Source organism: Plenodomus lingam, assembly GCF_022343315.1.
Source record: "Plenodomus lingam strain CAN1 chromosome Unknown contig_3, whole genome shotgun sequence".
Lineage (NCBI taxonomy): Eukaryota > Fungi > Ascomycota > Dothideomycetes > Pleosporales > Leptosphaeriaceae > Plenodomus > Plenodomus lingam.
In genome coordinates, this window is record NW_027093944.1 from 224,623 (window position 1) to 243,024 (window position 18,402).

At 51.0% G+C, this 18,402-nt stretch overlaps 8 protein-coding genes across 8 annotated transcripts; 7 read left to right on the forward strand and 1 right to left on the reverse strand.

Moving 5' to 3' along the window:
• Positions 1 to 21: 21 nt before the first annotated feature.
• IAQ61_007488 (uncharacterized protein) lies at positions 22 to 2,476 on the forward strand (the record flags this gene model as incomplete). Its single annotated transcript, XM_066097603.1, has 4 exons — positions 22 to 303; positions 1,075 to 1,172; positions 1,498 to 2,092; positions 2,165 to 2,476. Coding segments are annotated over 4 exons (1,287 nt in total), but the record flags the coding sequence as incomplete, so codon positions are not given.
• Positions 2,477 to 3,353: 877 nt separating this feature from the next.
• On the forward strand, positions 3,354 to 4,694 carry IAQ61_007489 (uncharacterized protein; the record flags this gene model as incomplete). The annotated part of the gene is made up of 3 exons (XM_066097604.1): positions 3,354 to 3,485; positions 3,902 to 4,033; positions 4,284 to 4,694. Coding segments are annotated over 3 exons (675 nt in total), but the record flags the coding sequence as incomplete, so codon positions are not given.
• A 48-nt stretch (positions 4,695 to 4,742) lies between these two features.
• IAQ61_007490 (uncharacterized protein) lies at positions 4,743 to 6,113 on the forward strand (the record flags this gene model as incomplete). The annotated part of the gene is made up of 1 exon (XM_066097605.1): positions 4,743 to 6,113. One exon carries the CDS (start codon positions 4,743 to 4,745, stop codon positions 6,111 to 6,113), a length of 1,371 nt encoding a protein of 456 aa, XP_065952102.1.
• A 787-nt stretch (positions 6,114 to 6,900) lies between these two features.
• IAQ61_007491 (uncharacterized protein) lies at positions 6,901 to 7,899 on the forward strand (the record flags this gene model as incomplete). The annotated part of the gene is made up of 1 exon (XM_003842328.1): positions 6,901 to 7,899. The coding sequence occupies one exon, from the start codon at positions 6,901 to 6,903 to the stop codon at positions 7,897 to 7,899; it is 999 nt and encodes a 332-aa protein (XP_003842376.1).
• A 1,089-nt stretch (positions 7,900 to 8,988) lies between these two features.
• IAQ61_007492 (uncharacterized protein) lies at positions 8,989 to 9,642 on the forward strand (the record flags this gene model as incomplete). The annotated part of the gene is made up of 2 exons (XM_003842327.2): positions 8,989 to 9,524; positions 9,604 to 9,642. The coding sequence occupies exons 1-2, from the start codon at positions 9,003 to 9,005 to the stop codon at positions 9,640 to 9,642; spliced, it is 561 nt and encodes a 186-aa protein (XP_003842375.2). The 5' UTR covers positions 8,989 to 9,002.
• Positions 9,643 to 10,933: 1,291 nt separating this feature from the next.
• On the forward strand, positions 10,934 to 12,670 carry IAQ61_007493 (uncharacterized protein; the record flags this gene model as incomplete). The annotated part of the gene is made up of 4 exons (XM_003842326.2): positions 10,934 to 11,280; positions 11,331 to 12,043; positions 12,155 to 12,286; positions 12,369 to 12,670. Coding segments are annotated over 4 exons (1,494 nt in total), but the record flags the coding sequence as incomplete, so codon positions are not given.
• A 1,306-nt stretch (positions 12,671 to 13,976) lies between these two features.
• Positions 13,977 to 15,334, forward strand: IAQ61_007494 (uncharacterized protein; the record flags this gene model as incomplete). The annotated part of the gene is made up of 3 exons (XM_003842323.2): positions 13,977 to 14,257; positions 14,315 to 14,583; positions 14,637 to 15,334. The coding sequence occupies 3 exons, from the start codon at positions 13,977 to 13,979 to the stop codon at positions 15,332 to 15,334; spliced, it is 1,248 nt and encodes a 415-aa protein (XP_003842371.2).
• Positions 15,335 to 16,042: 708 nt separating this feature from the next.
• Positions 16,043 to 17,086, reverse strand: VMA3 (H(+)-transporting V0 sector ATPase subunit c; the record flags this gene model as incomplete). Its single annotated transcript, XM_003842322.2, has 5 exons — positions 16,961 to 17,086; positions 16,784 to 16,796; positions 16,505 to 16,634; positions 16,165 to 16,425; positions 16,043 to 16,116 (listed from the first exon to the last, which is right to left on the reverse strand). Exons 1-5 carry the CDS (start codon positions 16,975 to 16,977, stop codon positions 16,043 to 16,045), a joined length of 495 nt encoding a protein of 164 aa, XP_003842370.1. The 5' UTR covers positions 16,978 to 17,086.
• Positions 17,087 to 18,402: the final 1,316 nt, after the last annotated feature.

The following is an 18,402-nucleotide window of genomic DNA, read 5'->3' on the forward strand; positions in this document are numbered from 1 at the left end:
CTGTTGTACCTAATCGTCAGCCTTCTGTCCAATCGAGCATGCAATTTACACCCCACATTCTCCGTCCTCCCGCCCCCTTCTCATCAAAAATCACCCGACGAAAAAGCTCACGAGGAAAGTTATCGGATCATATCTGGCCTTGAAGTTGCTGGAGTGGTGTTGGGCGCGCTGCCACTCGTCGTCGCAGCTCTCCAGTGCTATGCTGAAGGCGTCACAACCGCAAGACGATTCTATCGGTACCAGGCATGCCTGGGTTCTATGATTGCCCTGATTGAAACCGAAAGAACAATATTTCTCAATACTGTGGAGCTCCAACTTTCTGGCATCGTCAGGGCCGAACAGATGGCATGCTTACCTGAATACATTCTCTCATCGTACACTACGGTAAAAAATTGTTTACTGTAGAATGGTACGCTAGGGGTTTACTATATAGGTGTAAACTGACCTCGTGTATACCCGTAAATAGGTTTAAAGTGGTGGTTTACTTTTATTAAAGTAGTGGTTTACTTTTATAGTAGGGGTTTAAATTAAGTATAAAAAGTAGTTTTATTTCTATTATACGCGATAATACCTAACTAAGACTAAAAGGGGTAGAACCTAACTAAGACTAAAAGGGGTAGAACCTAACTAAGACTAAAAGGGGTAGAGAAACTTAGCTTCACGCTATACGCACATATGACATAATAATAAGTCATGATATTTTGACTAATAGGAGGTGGTAATAATAGAGGTGGTGATAATAGAGGTGGTGATAGAGGTGGTGGTAGAGGTGGTAGAGGTGGTAAAGAAGATTAAAGAAAGGAGGGGTAAAATACTTAGATAGTTAGTAGGAAACTAGTTATTACTACGTAATACTAGTAGATTAATAGAAGTAGAAGTAAAAGTGGAATACATGGTATAGTAAACCCTATTTAGGTTTACTTCTTCTACCTAAACTACTTCTTAGTCTACTTTAGATAAATATGGCTACTGTAAACCGGTTTTGTACCGTAGTGGTAGATGTTGCAAGCGTAGTAGACTGACCGTGCACCGCGCGCTGTAGACCGCCTCGAGCAAGCACCAGAAATAGAGCAGAGGTTAAAGGTGAGGCTGAGTCGTGCGTATGAAGTCTATCTGAAGAATGTCAGAGGAATAGGTGAATCTCTTAGCGTGATGATGGAAAAACTTGGAATGTACCAAGGGAAGGTACGTTGAGGCTGCCGATGCCACGCGTGTGCTCTTTCCCATTCATGCAACAAGCCACGTTCCAGGCAAGACCACTTTCCATGCCATGCAAGACCAACACTTCCACTGATGGCACATCTCTAGCTACGATCTACCAATCCCAGCTTGTTCCGATCAGAATACAAAAGATGGAAATTCAGCATCGGCAAGGCGGAATATGACGAGCAGATTGCGCAGCTGCAGAACTACAATGCAGCACTCTCGCGCCTCACTCAACGATCGATAACCTTTGAGCCATTCAGGGCCAAGAATAGCGCTCATTTTTGCCCACAGTTCAGCCTCATTCGACAACACGCGCGGAGTCTTTTTTGATAGCTTACGCTCAGGGTTGTCCCATGCCAACAGTACCGTACATCCTCCCATCTCCGCATCAAAGCCTACCGGTAAACCACGGGCAAGATTCAGCGGCGTGAATCACCAAGGCAGTAGCCAAGGCAGTAGCCAACGCAGAGCAGGACCTCCTGTTCCCTCACATTGTCCTTTGTCACCTGATGCTACATGGAAACAGATTTCCGATCTATGCAAAGCTCTTGCCTCCGTACCGCAACTACCGGTACAGCAGGAACCCTGTCTCGGCTATGTGGAGGATGGATCCAAGCGAAGATACAGCATACATCCGTGCCAGTCACCATGTCCACAGCAGCCATGGACCAAATACTCTCTACATCCGATACTCACGCATCAAGCCAATATAGGGCACGGATTGACCTTGGGCGACAGGCACAGGATTGCTGTAGCTTTGGCCTCGAGCACACTGCAGCTTTACCAGACACCGTGGCTAGATGAAGACTGGAGCGACAAGGACTTTATTTTGCCCATCGAGCAGGTGCTCCGATTACGAGCGTGTACGAACACCCATTTGTATACTGTGGGATGACGGCCTCTTCCTCTGGAGTCGATTCGCAGCCACAGCAACGGTCAAGGATGATACGCAATCCAGTCCTTTTTGCGCTTGGCGTCGTGCTTATCGAGCTCTTGTACGGGAAGACGATTGAGGAACTGCAATTGCCACAGGATCTTGTGGGCTGTGAGGCCACGCCCGGGGTGGTTTGGTGCACTGTGGAGACCAATTAACGAGCAATTGGTGTCCCAAGGGGGAACTCGGTATCGCGAGGTTGTGAGGCGGTGCGCGCGGTGTGACTTTGATAGCGCGGAGTCGAGTTTGGATAGCGAGGAGTTTGTGCGGGCAGTACATCAAGGGGTGGTGGTGCCTCTGGAGAGGAATTGGCAGCAGTTTAGGGGGTTGGATTGAGTGCGGTGATGGAGAGGAGGCGTGGACAGATGAGGAAATTTGGGATTATTTTTCTGATGATGGGTGGTGGGAGTAGGTTAGAAGTAGGGCTGGACAGGGAGTGGATATACTGTTGTTGACGGTAGGTTAGATGATGGAGCAATGCAAGCTGGTGTGATGGAATGGTATCAGTATTGTCGACATATCGTAGGGACTGGACAGTCAGTCAGCCTGGCATTACCCATGAATTATATCTACCTAGTTGAGATGAGTACAGCAGCGTCCAGCCCTCTGCTTCAAGACTATGGCTATGTTGCAGGATAGTATTGCACATGCATCATTCTCACCACAGCTATATTATATTGCAACACCTAGTACAACTTACATAGACTGTGTACAGCCCAACCCGTCCACTACCGGTAGCAGATTACAGTAAGTAGGGGGGCATAAAAGACGCGCTAGTATAGTTAGATGGGCCCAAGAATAGCCCAAGCCCAAAACAGCCATTGACCCAAGCCCAAAATAGCAAAGATTAGACCCAATATGGGAGTGGAGAAGGACGCGGTAGGAGGAAAAGGGAGACGGGAAGGTAGGCCGTGATTGGGCGGGGACAGACGGGCAGGAAGCAGGAAAGAGGGAAATTCGGGGTCGTGGATGCCGAGGCTTGGGTGGAGAATGGCTGTTGGTTTGGTGTTTGTGTTTGTGGTTGGTGGTGGTGGTGGAGACGTGAGAGAAGGGGAGGGAAGGGGAGGGAAGGGGAGGGGAGAGGAGGGGAGAGGAGGGGAGAGGAGTTGTGGTATGGCCAAGTACTTGTACACAGTAGTAGAATCTAGGATGTAGTATACAATCAAGCACATGGCGAGTCTTCTGTGCACCGCCAGTACGTACTGCATGCAGGCCCCAAATTCAGGGTCTTTTTGTTAGCTTCTGCTCGGCCCACGACGACGGCGGCGGCGGCGGCGGCGGTGTCGGGCGCGGGTCTTCAGGGATCATGGGTGTAGTGAATTGGGATTCATTTGCAGGTGGCTGGGTATGTACCTACATGAATATCGGGCAGTTGGGATGGCCCTTTGATGTCACGTCTGTTTATGAAGATTGAAATAGATGAAGGCGAGAGCATGATGGCGGTGTCTCTAATCTAGGTAACTACTCCAGGTGGCAAGGGCGTAGGAGGTTGCGCATTGTTGGCTGGGCTGTTTGCGTGGTTTCAGGGCCTTTGTTAGGGGAGGCATACCCTAAGTTGATTATGTTATGCAAGTGTGCAATGTGTGTGTAACCAGTAACCAGTAACCAGTAACCAGTAACCAGTAACCAGTAACCAGTAACCAGTAACCAGTAACCAGTAACAAAGAAAGTAGGTAGGGCTTAGGGCTTGGGATTAAAGTTGTCGCCTCGTTCGTGCCTGCCAAATTGGCCGCCCCCAGATGTAATTACTAGGTTAGGCAGGGGATGTGTCGGTCGGCGGCAGGCGCAAGTGACTTGCAGCAAGCAGGAGCAGCCGGCCTGCCTTCCAAGACCCCAAGAAACTCTCTCAAAGTGGCAGCCATGGAAGAAAGTAAAAAGTCGGTCTTATGCTATGTAGACACCTTAGCTATACTGCACTGTGTACGGGCAGGTGCCTGTGTAACCTCATACCAACCTGGGTCCTACCTACTATAGGCACACACACACACACACACACACACACACACACACACTACTTCTCCTTTCACCACTCCGACTCGGCTCGCGTACCTAGCTAGCATCACCCATCCCCCCCTCTTCTCTTCGGCCTCACACCCTCCCGTCTTGTCGCTGCGACGCTGCCCACCCTTTTGCGACAGTGCAGACGTGCGTGCATGCACCGGTCAAACAAATCGCTGTCCCAGACTCGTACCTAACCCCCCAAGTCGCCCAGAGTCCAAAAGTCGGTCTTCTCCCTCCCTCGCTCGCTATCCACCGGCTGAAACGCGGCAAGGTCCATCCTGCGCTCAGCAGTTGGCGCGACACGGTCCACGGTCCACCGACGATACCTTCCAATCCCAACCCACGCCCCGACTCCCTCTTCCCTCTCCTCCCCCTGCTCTCTCTCCCACCTCCACTGCTAGCCTCCCGCCCCAGCTCCACCGAGGCACGCACTGGCCCTGGCCCTGGCCCTGGCCCTGGCCCTGGCCCTGGCACGGTGAGGACGGAGGGCAGACCTCTCCCCTCCCCTCCCCTACCTACCGGTACCTACCTACCGACTCTACATAGGCACTAGAGTAGGTATGTATGTATATATCTATACAACCCGCTCACCGCCACCCCCATGACTGCCGCCCATTCGTCTTCCTCGCCCTTGGGAGCGAGCGAAGATCTGCACCCCCAGCATCTGCTCCACCGCCTTGAAGCCATGTCCACCGCAAATGACCGCGACCGCCCGGCGACTACGACGACCACCACGACCCCTACGACGGCGACCCCAACCACCATGACAAGCACGACGACGACGACGATTTCAACTTCAACTCCAACCCCAACCCCAACTTCGACTTCGACTCCAAGCCAGACGCCTGGTCACGACTCCACTACACCTTCGCTGCAACAGAACTCTTCCCTTCCTCCCTCCTCCCCCATGAACAACAGCCCAAAACCGCCAGCCTCTCGAGCGAGCTGCCGGCTAGAGGACACGGTGGACCTGGGCCAAGGCAACCACACCCTGTCACGGCAGCTCAGTAACGCGTCCGACGACAGCAGCACCTCGCGCCGACCCTCCACACCACGCTCTCAGACAGCTCCTTCCCCCGACACCATGACGCCCGCCCACGCCCAGCTTCCTCGCAACCGATCTCCCTATGCGCGATCTCACCTGCGTACCCAGAGCACCTCGGCCCTGCCCAGGGCACCTCCCATGACGCGCGCCCACTCTCTCCCGACGGTTATGCAGCCCATCGGGAACCTCATGCTCTCACCTACCCTGACACCGCTTGCCCGCCCGGTCTCGCCTCTGCGCTCGCCCAAGCGAACACGAAGCCCCCGCGATGCCGACGCGCGCGCGATGCCAGCAAGCCCACACGAGCGCTATGGCTCTGGACTGCGCCCGGCCTCGATAGGCTCCTTTGAGGGCGCACCCAGCGTCTGCGATATATCAGAGGACGCAGAGCTGGACCTCACACCGCGTGCCGCTTCGGGCGTGTCGAGCTTGTACAGCAGCACCGGCTCGCTCTCTAGGCGAAGACGGCCAGCATCGCCACTGTACCACGTCTCCGTCTCTTTGCCCGGTCTCTCGTCCAACCCTTCGAGCACCAGCACGCCGACCTCGACCACCTCTTCACCGCTTCTTGCCGCTTCCAAGTTCAATGAGCAGTACCCGCCATCGCTTGCCTCGTCGTCTGTGCCCTCGACCCCAACCTCGATGCGCTCTCGCAGTCCATCCATCTCTTCTCTCGAGACCATTGAAGACAGTCCGGATGCAGAAGAGGAGGCGATTGAGGCTGACCGCATTGCCCGACTCAAGGCCGCAGCGGACCGTGAGGAGGGTGAGGAGCAGAGGCGGTCTAGCTTGGACCAGCCCGATGGCCGTGGCCGTAGCCTTGGCTTTGGCTTTGGCTTCGGTAAGCGTGATGCCAGAAAGAGATGGAGTGTATGCGGAGCCGAAAGGCGCCAAGACTTGGATCTCGAGACGATCTGGGAGGACTGAGCCCGAGCATGTGTCAGCATGGTGGCAAGCCATTACCGACTCGACGGATGAGGTCAAATAGCAGCATACGTGGAGTCGTGGAGTTTTTGTCTTGATTGTTTTATCATCCGGCTAGGCTTTTATCCTGCATCTTTTGCCAGCCAGGTGAGCATGACCTTCATACTGTCTTTGAGAATACGATTTTTCCCGGTTTGGGAGCGAGCATACTGCGACACAAATGGGTCGGATACGGCGTTGCGGAACTTGATTTTTTTTTTTTGGTTTTCCGTCCCATTTGGTGAATGATGCATTCTACGATGGAGTCGAGCCCCACGTCACACTCCAACATGATACCCTCCTTGTTCGAAAGGAGCTCTTGATTCTGCACTGCATGCGATGGAAACTGGTGGTAGCAACCACGACTGTGGAATCCTAGGCTAGCAATCAATTCATATTTTCCCACTGGCGAGTTCTTGTGAAGCCGTGTGGTGGCGTTTGACGCTGCGCATGTCCCGTTGTCGAGATGGTAGTCGCTGCTTTGGGTAATCGCAACCGTTGGCCAATCAGCACCCGTCTGGCTGTGATCCGCACACATCATCGAGATTCGAGACTTTCTCCTTCAAGCTTCACGCCAGGATACGTTAGTGGGGTCGAAGCAACCGCAGAGAAGGCGGCTCAACGGAACAAGTGGTTGCTGACTGATCTACTGGGTGGAGTGTATAAAGAGGGTGTTGTTCGAGTTCACAGCACCCAATGCCCGTAATACCTTCTCTACCTACACCTCACATCGCCCCAAGAAACCACCAAAATGATCAACTTTGGCATCATTGGTACCAACTGGATCACACACTCCTTCGTCGCAGGCGCCCACGCAACTGGAAAATGGAATCTCGCCGCCGTCTACTCGCGCAAAACCGAGACGGCCGAGGAATTCGCGAGCCAATATGAGGGCCAAACCATCACCACCTACACCGACCTCGAGGCCCTCGCTGCCGACCCCACCATCACCACCGTCTACATTGCCAGCCCCAACATCCTGCACTACACCCACGCCAAGCTCATCCTGGCCGCGGGAAAAAACGTCATTCTTGAGAAACCAGCGTGCTCGACCGTCGCCGAACTCGACGACCTCTTCCAAACCAGCAAAGCCAACAACGTCATCCTCCTCGAAGCCTTCCGCCACCTCCAAGAACCAAACTTCAAACTGCTCAAACAACACATCCCAACCCTAGGCCCCCTCTACGGCGCCTCCTTCACCTTCGCCCAGTACTCATCCCGCTACGAAAAAGTCCTCGCAGGCGAAACACCAAACATCTTCAACCTAGCCATGGGCGGCGGCGCCCTCGTCGACCTCGGCGTCTACCCCCTCGCCGCCGCAATCGACCTCTTCGGCGCCCCCACCCAGTCATCCTACTCACCCATCAAAATCGCCACGGGCGCCGACGGCGCCGGCACCCTTCTCCTCACCTACCCAACCTTTGCCGTGCACCTCATGCACAGCAAAATCTTCAATTCCGCCGCCCCGAGCGAAATCTACGGTCAACGCGGTACCCTGTCCATGCCCAGTGTTGCCGATATCGAGACGGTGACGTACTGGGATGCAAAGAGTAAGCAGGTCCAGGTGCTGGAGGGGGTTCAGGAGCGCGAGCGGCTGAGCTTGAGGCATGAGGCGGAGGAGTTTGCGCGGGTGTTGGGAGAGCGGGATGAGCGGGAGGTGGAGCGCTTGGGGCGGGTGAGTCGTGAGGTGGTGGCGGTTTTGGAGCGGGTGAGGAGGGAGAATGGGTTGTTGTTTCCGGGGGGGATATAGGGGAGTTTTTGGGGGAGGGGGTGGAGAAGGTAGAAGCTGGGTTAGTTGAGTAGGTTGGGTTATTGCAGTGCAGTGCAAATCAAACTCGCGTACATTCAAGTCTCTTGAACTAGAATACACTCATATCTATCTTAACCCAAGTATCAATTCCAAAACTCAAGCATACCAAAAGAGAGAAGACATTCTACAAGAAGTAGACAGCAAAAATAAAATGTAAAAAAGTTAAATATTGAACCCCATACCAGTATTTTTGTATATCTCATATTCCATATCCCACCCTTAACCCACCTCCAAAACAACCTCGCTTTACAAATCTCACAAAAGGATTAAGAAGGTGCTGTACGGTAAGCTTTTAGATTGTGCGGATTTTGCTGGCTGGTGTTGGGGTGTGGAGTCCCTTCTAGCACTACACCCCCTCCCCGCCCAACACCTCCCAAACACAAGCGTCCTCACTACCCAGCATAATCTCCGCATCACGTGCACACAATGAACAATAGTAAGACTTTTCTTCCACCGGGATGGCGCAGCCGCGAACTACACCTGAGACTGGTCAAGGAGCGCTTAGTATTGTACTCGCGGGTCTTTGTCGTAGGAGCCCGGCATAGTGTGGTGATTGTTCTTGTGGGCTTGAGCAAAGTCAAGGAGTATTTTCAGGGATATTTAGGGGCTTGTTGGTTTGTGGGTTGGGGTGGTGGTGTGTTGTTTTGGGGTGATGTGGTTGGGTGGTGTAGGTCACGTGATTCACCGTCAAAACCGCAGGGGATCGAAGCGTGCACAATGGCTTTGAGGCATACGCGCCGGTGGCAAGTGTGAGTATAATAGTAATGTGGGATCTGAAAGTGTGTGCTTTGTACCATGGTTGTTATCCTCTAAGGGGGGTGGGCTTCGTTGCTAAAGTATTAGGCGGCTTTGTGGTGTATATATGGTGTATAGCGGGTATTTATTCCTTGGGGGTGTCTTTATAAACTTCTCACTGTTCTGATGAATTTGTTTTGATTATCGTTTACGCTCGTTTGTATAGCATTACTAGCAACTTAGTCTGTCATTTCAGAAAAGAAAAGCACGAATATCAATCACTGGAAAACCCAGACCACCAACCAACCATGCAACCAATCTACCTCCTCCCCCTCCTTCCCCTCCTCCCCACCATCCTCGCAACCCCCATCCTCCCACCCCCCGCCCACTCCCTCTCCCCCTCCTCCAACACAACCCTCCTCCCCCGCCGTCCCCCGCTCCCGGAAAACCTCACCCCAATGTCCACCTACTACGACCAAAACATCGGCTGCACCTTCCACACCACAATCCGTCAAGAATGCCATGCCGGCAACCTAGAAACCTACGCCACCCTCACCCGCCCCATCGACAAAGCCGGCGTCTTCGCCTACTTTGACGGCCGCCCGACGTTCAATACCCCGAATGTGCCCTACGTCCCTGGGCTCCGCCAGGTTGGACCCCGGCTTTGGAAGAAGCACGATGCCCGCTTTGAGAGCACGTGGTTTGGGGATCATATGTGGTATAGTTATCATGGACCCAGTTGGAGTGACAAGGATCCGCAGTTTTGTGAGAGGGGGGAGTGGACGGCTGGACCGTTGCGGTGTGATGAGGAGGGGAGTTTGGGGTGGAGGGTAAGTTGAATTTGTTCTCCTTCTTTTCCCCTGCTTTTTTGTCAAGTTTGGGTTGTTTGGGTTGCTGACGTTTGTGTAGACGTATGATACGGATTGTGTGTTCAAGTGTATCTGGTAGGGGTGGGGGGATGGAGCGCTGTTGCTGATTTATTTTTTCGTAAGTGGAGGGGGGAGTTGGGGGTGTTTTGTTCGATTTCATGTCGTGGACACTGGATTTACGGCTAGAGTTTGAGTTTTTTATTCTTTCGACTTGAAGTTTTTGTTTTGCGTGTTCTGCGATTCCAATCTATTGGCACAAAGACTACTTTTTTTCACCTATTGTTGTGTCCGATCCTGTACTGTACTGTAGGTTCCGTGTTGTTGTCTTGTTTTGCTGGCGAGTGACTTTACTTCAGCCCCTAATTGTGCCAGATGCGTATCTCAACCTCGAGAATTGGGTCATTTGGAGCGAAGAGGTTGGGGATCTTGTTGATTACTGTTTTCCACTGCTAGATGCCTCATGAATATTCGACTCTAGTGTATAGGAAAGCGGCCTTTGTGTCTTCGTCTTTGACGTCGAGCTCCTTGATGACTCTGCTGTAGATCTTCCGCCGTAATTACCTGATGCATGTACAAAACACTAGAAGTATGAAGAGACAGAAGAAGATGGTGAACTACTTAACGCAGTCAGAGGAAATCAACCGCTAACGTGATACATCAACGGGTTCAAGCCCAAAGTTGCTCTTTTCAATCAAACAGTCTGAGAACCAGTCTTCTAAGACAGACCAGCCAGGCCATTCATAGTTGGCGTGGGTTTGGGGCTCGACATAGCTGTTTGACTGATCATATTGATGTACTGTTGCCTCCCGCTACTCTACGCAATAGTAATTACAGACTGTAGTACGTCAATGACATACTTTCACAAACGAGTCTTATGCATGGCGAGAACGTATGAGTTTGTCCGTCATACTGAGGACGAACTGTCAACGGGAAGCGCAAAGCCGCAGCTTCACGCGCTGAACGAAGTGTACGCACAAGGGATGAAGACTGTAGTTTCCTAAAAGATAGGCTTACGAATTTCTTATCTAGAGGCCTCCCGATGGTGATGTAGTGCAGAGGTGGGGTCTCTCGGTGACGTGGCCCGTGCATACACTGTGAAAAACAACCATAGTGCGGTGAAGCTGCGTCAGTAGAAACTCGCTGTAAATCCAATGAAAAAGTCCAGCTCTCCAGTCTGCCTTGCTGTATGGTTTTCCGGCTGTGGTGGCGCATTCTGACCGCTACGCTCTCCGCGGATGAAATCTGTTGCGGATGTGATTTGATGCTGTAAATATCACAAGGGGGCTATGTTAAGTTTGATTGGAGATAGCAAATAGACATAATATGGCTCTGCAAAGAACCTGATTAGGGTTGTCAGATCATATGTGTAGTTAAGCGTAGCGAGACTCGTAGCTGCAATCCATGCGTCTTGGGAACTCATAGACTTGAGTGACAAGGCACTCACCCTAGACGGGAACCGAGATCAGTCTTTCGCCTTAGTGTTCAGGGCACATCTCGACTGGTTCTTCAAAAAGGGTGCTGTGGAGAGACTACGTGCATCGCTCAGTGTTGCGAGAATATACATGAACGGATATTTCACCATTGTCGAAATTCAAAAGCTGATTCAGCTAAAGGAAGTCCTAATCAGGGCTCTACGTGTTAGTGCACTACGTCAACAGTATAAAACCAAGTTCGATATGCGATTAGAGGACAAGCTTGAATCTGTCATACAGGACTTGTATGATACATGAACCCTTTATTACTTGTCACAAACGCTCAAGCTTCTAGGTACGACAAGACAACAGTGTACGACGCCACGGATAGGATAATGAAATCTGCAAGACGCAAATTAGCCATGGCTGAACAGAAGAGTCTTAGGAATCAGTCGAATTCGCAAACAGAACTGCTCCTTGCCTTCACAGAATCCGTAGAGAAGTGTGCCAGGAACATCATCCCTGCTTCGAAATCGAGAAAACGCACTAGAAGTGCAACGCCATCAGTGGCATCCCGCACGACGTCTTATGATACAGATTCAAACGCTCGCCCATCTCCAGCAAGTTCCAGGAAAGCTGCTAATATTCCAAGAACTATGACGAGCCAGTCTGGGATACGAACAAACAGCAAATCACAGCCCGGACCGCATTTGGATCCAAGGACAGTTAAAGTCAGTTTGAATCCTTCACAGACTAAATTGCCTCAAAAGGAAGCAGTCATACTGTCGCCAAGAACGATCAGAACTGAATCAGCATTGGACTTTCGCATAATTACCGAAAAAGTCGGACGGCACACGATATCGATGTATCCTCAGGCTGTAAAATTTAATGATCACTATTTCGATGTAGCAAATGGAAAGCATGTCAGGACTTTCTATCAGGCGCTAAGGAAGAATGTGGACAGGCTGGACGGTCTCGATCGTGCTCTCAAGTCGTATTGTGGAGAAGAGGGCGAATGGAACGAACTCCCAGGCTGGCGTATTCAACTACAAGGGTGGAAAGCAGCCGGTAAATTTGCACCAGAAACTGATCCCTTAAGCGATTCAAGCGGCTAGTGCGGGTTAAAGAGCCAGGATAGGCCCTGAGATGGCTTATATGGTATATTGGGATTCGTGGTAGTTATTGTCGAAGGAGATCTTGGCAGACTCAAGGAAGCTTCGAATTGTGCTCCTTCTCCAGGCGTTTTGGCCTCCTCGTCCAAATACCTGTGCTTTGAAGAAAATATCCCCTTACAGATACAAGGGTCCCGTGGTACGACACATCTTTTCTCTCATCATCTTATGAAGTGCGATATCCGGATTTTTGTGTGTAATATATTATCTGTGTAGTCCAGCGAGCCATAATTGCACAAAGATTATCAGAACTTGCCCCAAGACCTTCTACCGATATTTTGACGGATATAAGCTCTTAGAGACGGCCTGGTTCGATTTCACAACATTTCTCTATAACCATGTGTTCCGGGCTGACAGCATTGTCTTCTTCCTTGGTGATAAATCCGAAAGCCTCATGAACAGGAATTTGCGGTTGTCTCTTGATCTGGTCCAGAATCCAGCAATGTCACTTTCACTGCATTTGCGCAACATGCATAATCCAGTATCCCGGTTTCAGAAACAGTGGTATAGTATAGAATACTAGCATTCCGCTTGGGTCGATGGGCAATGACCTTGCGTTTGTCTCCCATTTTTAAGAGAAGAAGCGCTTTGTTAAGATGTCCTTTTAAAAGATTCGCGATTTTCGCACATTTTACATCAGGACCTGTGGCGCTTCCGCAGCTTGAACCAGTGACTGCAGGCCAAAATTGATACAATTGCAGGTGGGCTATTCTTCTTCACTCGAGAACTTATCTTGACCTTGATAGCTGACTATATCGTCCTCTAAGATATTGACTTGAAAGTAATTAGCTACATGTCATCCAGGCTACATAGTTTAGCCCTACATTAGCTCCAGATATTTGACGGTGAAATGCGTAACAAAGGTTGAAAATGTGGCAGGAAATCTACTAGGGTGATATATGGGTGTCCGCAAGGTGTTGATCATATCTGCTCAATAGAAGTTGTAGTGCACTGTAGTCAGCCGGCATGCATAAACGGTAGTGAAAATGGGTAGTAGTTTAATTTAGGGGCCCAAGCGATACGAATAGTAAGAATTGTTCTTGCGGTATTCAATTGGCGTAATTGCTTGATTATAACCAGGTACTTAGGCTTTGGCAAGAACGTCGCCCTGAATCTTGACAAATCCATCGACAGCAACGGTTCCGATTGTAAAAACGCCGTCTGTCAATCAGGTGTTAAACATTTCCGAGTTTCGCTTGGTGGCACAAATGCGCGGAGGCGCCTACTGGAACCGGCACTCTACAATCAGGTGTGCTACACAAGCGCAACGCGCAGTGCTCAAAGTCTGCGAAAAGGACAGAAACCACGAATTGCTTCGATGACAGTGACTTGAAGTCCTCACATGACATATGATATTGGATTCTTCTTCTCATTTGGCTGGCATTGACGCTGGAAAACACAACATCGTCTCCAAGCGCGCTCTTCTTTCCATTGGCATAGCATTGCCATCCTCAAACAAATCCCCAGAGAGTTGAGCGTTGGTAGAAGCTAAGGTGCTCATTAGCTGGGGCGCTACGCAGGTGTTTGCAGCGATGTGCTCTGCCTCCTCCAACACCCATGTCATATTGTCATTTGGCCCTCCCTCAACGTCATTAGCCGTTTGTCACACAAGCCCGGCCTTCACCTAGGGCTTTCCATTCACATGTGCGTTTCTGCAGGCGGCGTTTGCAAAATTTCCATTTACAGATGAAGAGTCTTTCTAAGGCAGATATTTCTTTTCTGACAAACAAATATCTATTGCTTTTTATATTACATTTCTGGTAATAACATCGTTTCACCAGCTTTTTCACGGCCAGATTAACGGTACTCATTGCAGCAAATGATCAAGAATGCATATCAAGCTGGCGTTTGCAATTATCGGCCTCACAGTGGGAGCAGATGCTTTCTTTCGCATGTCCTGGCCCGGCCGCATCGTGCGCGAACGCCTTGATCCTATCGTGAACCCTGGCGGCGTGGCCTCCCATGGCCATACTATATCCGGTGGCTCAGGCTCCTCTGCCAACATGACTTATGAAGATGCCCGTTCTTCCAAGTGCTCAACATGCGAGATCAAAGAAGACAAGTCAAATTACTGGCCCCCAACCCTCATTGGCGCACCTCAAGAACGGCAGTTTCACCCCTGTCCCCGTCGTCGGCGACCCCACTGACACCAATGGTGGGATGACAGTATACTACCTACAACGCCCTGCCAGTGTGCCTCTGGAAAATTCACCGGTTTCCCCCCAGGTTTTCGCATGCTAGCCGGCGACCCTTCTAAATCCTCCTTCGCCTGCCCCGGCACAAACACCGCAGAAATCAACAATCTCCCTCCATACAACTGTCCCAATGGCCTACGAGCACAAGTCTTCTTCCCAAGCTGCTGGAATGTCAAAGACCTCGACACTCCGGACCACATATCACACATGAGCTATCCTCTCAGTGAAACCTACAACTCGGGTCCCTGTCCCGCAGACTTCCCCATCCAATTCATCAGTCTCTTTTCTAGGAAGTCCTCTACGACACTTCACGCTTCCAGGATGAATGGTTCGACGAGCACCACCCTTTTGTCTTTGCAAATGGTGACCCGACTAGCTATGGTTTCCATGGCGACTTTATAAATGGCTGGGACGTGGCCGTGCTGCAGAACGCAATCGACACCTGCCCCGACAACTCCGGCGCCGTGGAAAACTGTAGAGCAGTAACCATGTTCACCCCCGAACAATGCAACGCCTGTAAAATTCCCACCACGGTCAGAGAAGAAACAGCCGGGATGTTGGACAAGTTACCAGGTCGCAAACCCGTTACGCCGGGCCCAGATCCAGCGCCCTATTTACCGTGCTCAGACGACACGGTCGCACTTGGTCATTGGACAACAAACTTCATCGATCTGACCGCAGAGGGCTGGGCGTACCTAGGCTGCGGAACAGACGACGTTGCAAATCGTGCATTGCCTGCTCCAAACGCGTGGACATATAACCCCAACATGACAGTCGAGTCATGCATCACGCACTGCACTGCCTCGTCCTCGTCCAAATCATTTACCTACGCGGCGCTAGAAAACGGCAACGAGTGTTTCTGTGGCCCAGGATTGAGCGGGAACCATGCACCGCAGAACGGGCATCATGGGTTCGTGCACAATGAAGTGTACTGGTGGTCAAAGCCAGATTTGTGGTGCGGCGGGAGCGATGAGTGTGTATCGGAAGTGTGAGGAGGGGGCGGCGTGTGTGAATAATGAGGATGGAGGCAAGGCCGAGGGAGCTGCGGGTGGTAGCAAGGGGCCTGAGGTGCGCAGGGTATGGAGAGCGTGAGAGAGTTGCTGATGGATTGAGATGTGACGGTGCATATACTCGGGAGGAAAACTAGTGCAAGAGAAGTCCACCTGCTTGGTTAGTAGGTTAGATAAACGCTAAAAGTATTGCTTCGTTTTTGGTACTTAATTTCAATGGATGCAGATCTCCCAATCTGCTAGATATTCTTTGGCCAACTAAGCATCAAGAGCCGCCAATTATTGTTGGACAGCCCATCCCAAGTCGGTGGAACAACGTTGAGTGGCACAGGCGATATGCCAAGCCATTCAGTCCATTATTCGAGTCTTGTGTGGAATTTGTATGAAACACATGCATTTCGTTTCTAAGCGCAAATGAAAATCGATGAGACCCTAAAATACACGCCGTCAAATGGATCGCCAGATGCTCCGTCAACCCGAGTCCATTATTTACCTTCTCCTCAAACTCGCCCGCTCCCCAACTTTCTCGCCTGTATTCATCTGTCTGTCTGAAAAATACAATGGGGTAAACATACGACATGCTGTGCATGCTTCTCCATAAGCGCCATGTGGTAATAGTATATCATGCGCGTGTACCAATTTCGATCCAGGAAGTATTGCCATGCTGCGATCGCGTAGAGCTCGGTTTGCTTATAGCTTGCTGACACAGGTGTCCTCGCCGGCCTTGGAGTTCATGAGAAGGGCGACAATGAGACCGTACAGACCTGAGCGGTGTTAGTGCTGCGAGTATGTATGTAAAGCAGTTTACATGCCCAAAACTTCGGCGAAAATGAGAATGAGAATCATTCCAACGAACAGCCTGGGCTGTTGAGCGGTACCTCGTACACCTGCATCACCAACAATACCAATGGCGAAACCAGCGGCCATACCAGACAGACCGACAGCGAGACCGGCGCCAAGCTGGATGAAGTTTGCGAACAGGGAAGACTCCTGCTTCAGTCCGTTGGAGATGAGGACAGACACGACAAGACCGTAGATACCAATAATACCAGCCATGACGACGGGGATAATGTCTGCATCGATAGTTAGCTGCTGCGCGTAGAGCTGGCAAATCAAGCGATTGCGCAAGCCGGAACGAGAGCGTTGACGTACTCTTGACGATTAAGTCAGGGCGCAGGACACCCATAGCTGAGACACCAACACCGGCCTTGGCAGTACCGTAGGCGGCGCCAAAGCACGCGAAGACGATGGCGGACGTGCATCCCATCGCACCGAAGAAGGGCTAACAAAGGTCAGCATGTCAAGTCCAACCGCAAGGGTCGCGATAGTGGTGCATCGCGTGTTGATGATGAAGGTAGGTAGGAGCTAGGCGCAGGAGTGGCCACAACAGGAGGCGAGGCGTGAGTCGGTCGTTCTCTATCAAAGACTTACAGCATACACGGGGCTGCAACGATCACGTTAGCTGTAGTTCCTTCAATAGAGCGATAGGAAATAGGAAAGCTCCCGCGGTGTCCTGAAGCCCAAGGCCGTTCCAACTGATCGCGTCGACGCAAGCTGGAGCTGGAGCTACCTAGGGTTCGAGCAAGGGGAGCTCTGTTCAAGACTCACCAGAGTTCTGTAGGCATTGTGACGGTGGTGAATGTGATCAGCGGGTCTTCTTTGAGGGGCTGGAGATATCTGCTTTGATGGGCAGACGGCGGAGATGCGGCGATTGAGGCGTTGTGATGTCGAGATGAGTAGTGACGATGGCTGGGTTGACGGAGTTCTTGCTTGGCTCTAGCTCCCTTGCGGTCTAGCGTTTCACGTGAGCCGCCTCAGACGCTGACCTCCGCGGTAGAGTTCTAAGTGAACGACACCACCATCTACCAACACACAGGCTCAATATTGCCTTTGTGGAACCACAGTCCAACTGCCAGATCCCCATCCCCGGTACAGTCCAACTACCAGATCCCCATCCCCGGTTCCGGTTCCCGGTTCCGGTTCCCGCACCGAATCATGTCTTATCCCCAACAGCATATTGAACAGCATAAATAGTATTTTGGGATGTTGGGGATAGCTGCAGGTTAGGGGTTGGAGGTGGGGAACAGTCCCCGTGTGTACTCAATTAATCTGAATCTATTTAGGGATTGATACAACTCATTCCTAAAGAAAAAGGGGGTTCAAATTAAATACAAGCATAATCTGTTATTTGATACGATACACATGTTCGATAATAGTGGCCTTGACTCTGAGATCACCACATGTGATAAGAAGTACCGGTAACAGATTTTAGAGTTGCAACGCAACGCATTGTGTTGTCGAGGTTTTGTCGACGTCGGGCACAGCATGCAGTAGGAGTATGAGGCCTCTCGTTTCCCTCCAACCTGATCCATGGAGATTCTTCTGCAGTGCTTAGTTCTCCATCAATATTGTCTCTGAATCCCATTAGATTCTTGACTGGAGCTTGCCGGAGTTCCTTGTGCGTTGTAGGAAGCACGCCCTACCACCTCGAACGCGATGGAAGAATCGTGTAGCTGATCGAGGCCCAATTCCTGCAATTCTACAGCACTAGCATATGCAAGGATATAAGCTATCCTACTCACCCAATATCTATATCCATAGATTTTACCTTGATACCGCCCGTGCGGCCGTGGCTTTTCAGATCGTACGCTAGATCATGCTTTCCGCACACTTATGCGATCTGTCCCCATGAAAGTGGACGACAAGGCGACGACAACGAAGGAGTAATCTAACCCGTTGTGTACCTGACAATATGTCAGCAAAGATGTCAATGAATTGTTTGATAAATGCAAGAATACCGGGGGCTGAGAACGCTGGCTCAGGCTTGCATTCAAAAATTGTGATCAGCGAAGTCGTCCAGCGACAGCTTGGCTTAGACTTTTTCCCGGAGCATCGAAATACTCTCAGTAATATTCAGGGGATTCGAGATGATATCCGGGAGCGAATAGTTATTTGATTTGGAGAGTGACATTGATTGAATTTGGCTATTGCCCGGCTGCGGCACAAGACCGGCTTGTTGCCATCCTGCAACACGGTCACTTCTGGCCCAA